We start from the raw sequence: 6000 nt of genomic DNA, 5'->3' as shown, positions 1-6000 counted from the left end.
GATGGGTGAAGAACAAATCTTCGAAGGGTAGTTAGAAGGAGAGAACAGTGGCAGGATGTGGAGAGGGGCGGACGCGCGGGCGACGGCGCGAATATGGGCTAAAGGAAGGGCGCAGGACACTAAGTTGGCTCCACGAAAGCCTTCATCCACTCTCCGCCTGGCTGCTTTCCGAAGTGCCAGCCCTGCGAAAGGGGCATCGCTGCTGAGCCTAGCCAGGGCTGGCCGCTCTGAGATGGGAGGTAGGATAGAGGGGCGGGAGCCAAGGCCGAAGGGGCGGACACGGGGTGGCGTCTAGCTCTCCATAAAGGGGCGGCGAGGGCCGCGCTCTCTTCTGCGCTGGCAGCGGCCACCAGCGGGGAACAGGGCGCAATGTCCGTTCGCTGCCAGGAGAGTCCGGTGCTGGCAGGCAGCGCCACTTTGGCTGTCCTGGGGGCACTGGTTCTGTGCCTCGCGGAGCCCGCCGGCTACGGGAAGTACACGGAGAGCCGAATGCCCGTGGCTACCCGCCTGTCCGCCCGCGCCGCCTGGTTCCTGCAGGAGCTGCCCTCCTTCGCGGTGCCCGCGGGGATCCTCGCCGGGCAGCCCCGCTCTCTCTTCGACCAGCCTGCGACTGTGCTTCTGGGCCTCTTCTGCGCACATTACTTCCACAGGTAGCATAGCGTTTTCCCTTGAGGGTGCGGAGCGCAGCGCACAGCCAGGCTCCCGGCGTCCAGGAGCGCAGCGCGGCGCGAGCCGCTGCAAGGAACGCGGAGTGCCGCGCGAGGGGAGCACCTGGCCGGGCCGGGGCTGCGGGCCAGACGCGGGCTAGTGGAGGAGCGATCGCGGGCAGACGCCGCCTTCACTCTCCACGGCCCCGCGCGCGTCTCGGGTCCGCTTCGAATCCTTGGCCTGCTCCGGGGAAAGCGGTGGAGCGGGGCGGGAGGCAAGCTGGAAAGCTCAAGCTGGGCAGAGCTCTTGGCTCAGACAGTTACCTCTCCAACTCCGCGCCGTCCCGCGTCACCTGTGGCGTCTTGCCCACCACCCCTTCTCGTTCTTCCTTCACCTTTCCTTTGCAGGGTGGGGGCGGGCTGGTTCTGAGATCTTGAGGGAGTCTAAGTATTGGCATCTCCCGAAGGAAACTCGGCTCAGAGGACTGGATCAACGTATCTCCGCAGGGAGATGGGCAGACCCAGACCCTGGACTTAACGGTGAGAAAGAGAACGTGATGGGAACCCACTGACCTGAGCAGAGTCCCACTTCTCAGGAACCACCGAAAAGGGACCGCACTCACCACCAACTCGTTGCAAATTCCACTGGCACTAAAGTGTGGATGGGTTGAAGTTAACTTAGAGCTCAAATGTTCTGAATTAAAAATCCCAAATTCAGGAGAACTTTACCTTCTGCTCTGACAAGGAAAGACAGGAAAGAAACCAAGGGCTTTCAAGATTCGGAGAATAGATGTTCAAAAGAGACTCCTAGGAGAAGAGAAGAGCTTAAGATTCAGTTGCCTACCATGCCTAGTCATTTACCGTCTGTCGTCCCATGTAGCCCCATAGTAACCTTGTGAGATATGTATTTACTGTGCCCACTTTATAGACAAAGGAACTGAGGCTGTGTAAGGTTAAGTGACTGAATGAAGATGATACAGCTAGTGCCCAGCCAAATTCAAATCTAAGCCTGTGAAACTCCATGGTTTAAGACTTTCCCACCATGTTAAGCAGGCCGATACTCTGCAAGGAGAAAACAGGATCCATGGACAGAGAAAAGTTGCCAAACCAAATCAAGAACTGGAACAGAGGCACAGCCTTATTTTGCGTAGAGAATTTATGGGGTAAAAATAATCAAGGAAATCTAGATTAGAAATTAGGGTAAAGAATTCCTCTGGAAGCTGAAAGGCATGATCCTCTCTCATAAGGATCATAAGGGAAAAGTGATGCCTCATTTTGGGAAAAGGAAGTGTAGAGAAACAAGTTTTAACCTCTCTTTCCATATAATCCCTTCTTATCTTCTGGATCTTTTTTATTGGTCAAGATTTAATATTTATGCAATTTTAACTGGATTCTCACTCTTTTAATAATTATTGCCAAGCAACCATTTCATAAATGGGTGTCCTTTCTGGAGCTATTTACTAACCATTTCATTTTATCCAGATTTAGGTGGTTTAATTTGCACAGAAAGAAGGATGTTGGGTGTAGGAGATAAGAGACCAGCTTTTGATTTCACTGTTTTTGGAAAAGACATTTGACAGAAAAATGTGATTTTATCAGGCAATTACTTTTAACTTCTAAAACTACTGTCTATTAGCACCATAAACAATATTTTTATGAGTTCATTTCATCTTACAGTATTGATTAGTGCTTTCTGACACTCCTATTAACATAAGTTTTAGACTTGTTTTTAAAGCCAAAAGGTACTTTGCCTTAGTAAATTATGACAAGTACATTTAAAAAACCAAGGAAGTAATTACTCATAAAATGAATATCAACATACTGTTCACCTTCTTCAGGGGAAAATTTAAAATGTAAAATTTAGAGGATTTGGGGATTGATTCTGCCTGAGGGAAAATTCCCCACAGAAAACACAACTCAGGGTGAGTGAGTTGTCCCTAAGGAATGAAGATGTGATGTTTGTCTATCATTCCCTTTGTGTGAACTTTCTTTGTGGCCACTGGACTGTTGAATCTATTATCATTTTGAGTGCTTACAAGGGGTTACGCTCTGTGCTAAACACTATGTGAGTTATCTACTAATCCTCATACCAGCCCACTGAGGAAGCACTATTATCACCCCCATTTTGCAGGTGGGAAACTGGGGTGAGAAAAGCTTAAATAACTTGCCCAAGGTCACAAAGTAACCAGGGAGCCAGGGTTCAGATCCAGGGAATCTGAATCCAGATCTTAGGCTCTTAGCTACCATGATAAACTGTTTTATATTTGTTCTTGCTGCCTTGTTCTTGCCTTTTAAAAACTATATTTAGGCTTAAAATTATTTTTTAATTATAAAAATAATGTTTACTAAAGAAAAAATGAAAAGTACAAAAGTAGAAAAATTCCCATAATTTCAACACTTAAGTACATTAATTGTTAATGTTTTGGAACATTTCCATCAAGGTTCTTTTTTTTTTATCTTTATTGGGGTATAATTGCTTTACAATGGTGTGTTAGTTTCTGCTTTATAACAAAGTGAATCAGTTATACATATACATATGTTCCCATATCTCTTCCCTCTTGCGTCTCCCTCCATCAAGGTTCTAATTTTTCTTGGTCAATTTTTATACATGCTTGCTATATTGAATATATGTAGGTTTTAATTCTGCTTGATTACTGTCTATAATAAATATTTTTCCACATTATCATAGAATCTTAGTAAATATCATCTTAGTGGCTGCTTGTTATTTCATCTAAAAACAATAATTTATCCATTAATCTATAGCTTTTTGATAATTTTAATATTTTAAAAATATAATTTATATTAAATTGGACATTTAACTTGTCTTTTTATTTTGGCTAAATAAGGTTATGATGTACATTTTTGCACCTAAATTTTTTTCAGAAGTCATCACTATTCTCTTAGCCAGGATTCCCAGAAGTGGTTCAAAGTTATGAGCATTTTTGCCTTGAGGTTTTAGGAGTCATTAGGCTTGATAGTGAGGGCACATTAAGGAAAAAGCTCCAGGCTGCCTTGGCTTTACCCTGTGCTGTGCGTAGCTATGACACAGAGTATACGATGAAGGAACAGGGGTTCAGGAGAAAGCTGGCTCAGCTGTGGCTTAGACTCTTTTGCAAAATGTCCCTTGGGGGCTATTCAGAAAAGCAATATGTCCCATTGGATAGAAGGTGAAACTCTTTGCACTTTTCTCCATACAAGGGTGACATGCTAGAATGTGAGTCCCACAAGGGCAAGGATTTTTATCTCATTTGTTCATGGCTGTGTCCTCAGTGTATAGAAAAGTGCCAGTATATATTTGGTACTCACTAAAATTTGTTGAATGCATGAATGAACTCTACTTCTGACAACAGTACAGGCAGTCAGAATTGTGGGAGGGCTAGCAATTACTTAGGAATCGTTGCTGAGATTGCATGGCTAGGTCAACTCAGATCATTCTCTTCCCTTCAGAATCTATTGTTGTGGATATTTGGTTGGTTTAGCTACATGAAAATGACTGCTGTGTAAGCATGTTGCCTAATCCCACATCTAGAGTTGTTTGAAGTCAGAGTTATCTCACCTCTTGTTGACCTTGACTACGGCCTGGAATGATCCTTTCCCCCCACTCTCTGATTCATCATTTTCTCAAGATGCCTTGGTGTCTCACGCAATGGTCATCACAACACCTATGCCTGTGGGAGCTTATGTTTTTTCAAGACTTGGGTGTGACCTTAGTATTTAGATGAAAAAGAAAACTGTTTTCAAATAAAGGTGACTATTCTGTAAAAAGTTGCTGGCAGTGTGACCTTCCTTGATGCACATGCAGAAGCAGAGGGCAATGCACACATTAGAGTCTCTTTGAATTTGGAAAGAACATTCCTGGGGTTTAGATGCTGAAAATAATGACATTTTCTATTCAGCCTAATAAAATGATGGATTAAATGGGAGGCCTTTTTTTCTTTCTTTGAATTTTATTTTATTTTTTTTATACAGCAGGTTATTATTAGTGATCTATTTTATACATATCAGTGTATATATGTCAATCGCAATCTCCCAGTTCATCACACCACACCCCGCCCCCCCACCACTTTTCCCCCTTTGTGTCCATACGTTTGTTCTCTACATCTGTGTCTCTATTTCTGCCCTGGAAACAGGTTCGTCTGTACCATTTTTCTAGGTTTCACATATATGCGTTAATATACGATATTTGTTTTTCTCTTTCTGACGTACTTCACTCTGTATGACAGTCTCTAGATCCATCCACGTCTCTACAAAATGAGCCAATTTCGTTCCTTTTTATGGCTTAGTAATATTCCATTGTATATATGTACCACATCTTTTTTTTTTTTTTTTTTTTTTTTTTTGCGGTACACGGGCCTCTCACTGTTGTGGAGCACAGGCTCTGGACACACAGGCTCAGCGGCCATGGCTCACAGGCCTAGCCGCTCTGCGGCATGTGGGATCTTCCCAGACCGGGGCATGAACCCGTGTCCCCTGCATCGGCAGGTGGACTCTCAACCACTGCGCCACCAGGGAAGCCCCCACATCTTCTTTATCCATTTGTCCGTTGATGGGCATTTAGGTTGCTTCCATGACCTGGCTATTGTACATGGTTCTGCAGTGAATATTGGTGTGCATGTGTCTTTTTGAATTATGGTTTTCTCTTGAGTATATGTCCAGTAGTGGGTTTGCTGGGTGATATGGTACTTCTATTTTTAGTCATTTAAGAAACATCCATACTGTTCTACATACTGGCTGTATCAATTTACATGCCTGCCAACAGTACAAGAGAGTTCCCTTTTCTCCACACCCTCTCCAGCATTTGTTGTCTGTAAATTTTCTGATGACGCCCATTCTAACTGGTGTGAGGTGAAAACTCGTAGTTTTGATTTGCATTTCTCTAATAATTAGTGATGTTGAGCAACTTTTCATGTGCTTCTTGCCCATCTGTATATCTTCTTTGGAGAAATGTCTATTTAGGTCTTCTGCCCATTTTTTGATTGGGTTGTTTGTTTTCTTAATATTGAGCTGCATGAGCTATTTATATATTTTGGAGATTAATCCTTTGTCTGATGATTCACTTGCAAATATTTTCTCCCATTCTGAGGGTTGTCGTTTCATCTTGTTTGTAGTTTCCTTTGCTTTATAAAAGATTTAAGTTTCATTAGGTCCCATTTGTTTATTTTTGTTTTTATTTCCATTACTCTAGGAGGCAGATCAAAAAAGATCTTGCTGTAATTTATGTCAAAGAGTGTTCTTCCTATATTTTCCTCTAAAGAGTTTTATAGTGTCTGGTCTTACATTTAGGTCTCTAATCCATTTTGAGTTTATTTTTGTGTATGGTGTTAGGGAGTGTTCTAACTTCATTCTTTTATAT

General features: G+C 43.2%; 1 protein-coding gene across 1 annotated transcript in view; it reads left to right on the top strand.

Moving 5' to 3' along the window:
* Positions 1 to 369: 369 nt before the first annotated feature.
* Positions 370 to 6000, top strand: part of SRD5A2 (steroid 5 alpha-reductase 2) — a gene marked incomplete at its 5' end in the record, with an annotated part of 53803 nt that continues 48172 nt past the window's right edge. Inside the window, one exon of the mRNA XM_082852081.1 lies at positions 370 to 650. Within this exon, the coding sequence (XP_082708207.1) occupies positions 370 to 650 (281 nt within the window). The remainder of the gene's footprint in view (positions 651 to 6000) is intronic.

This window comes from Leucopleurus acutus (assembly GCF_964270905.1).
Source record: "Leucopleurus acutus genome assembly, chromosome: 12".
In the NCBI taxonomy this organism is placed as follows: domain Eukaryota; kingdom Metazoa; phylum Chordata; class Mammalia; order Artiodactyla; family Delphinidae; genus Leucopleurus; species Leucopleurus acutus.
The sequence above is the reverse complement of the archived record's forward strand: the minus strand, read 5'-3'. Positions and strand labels throughout refer to the sequence as shown.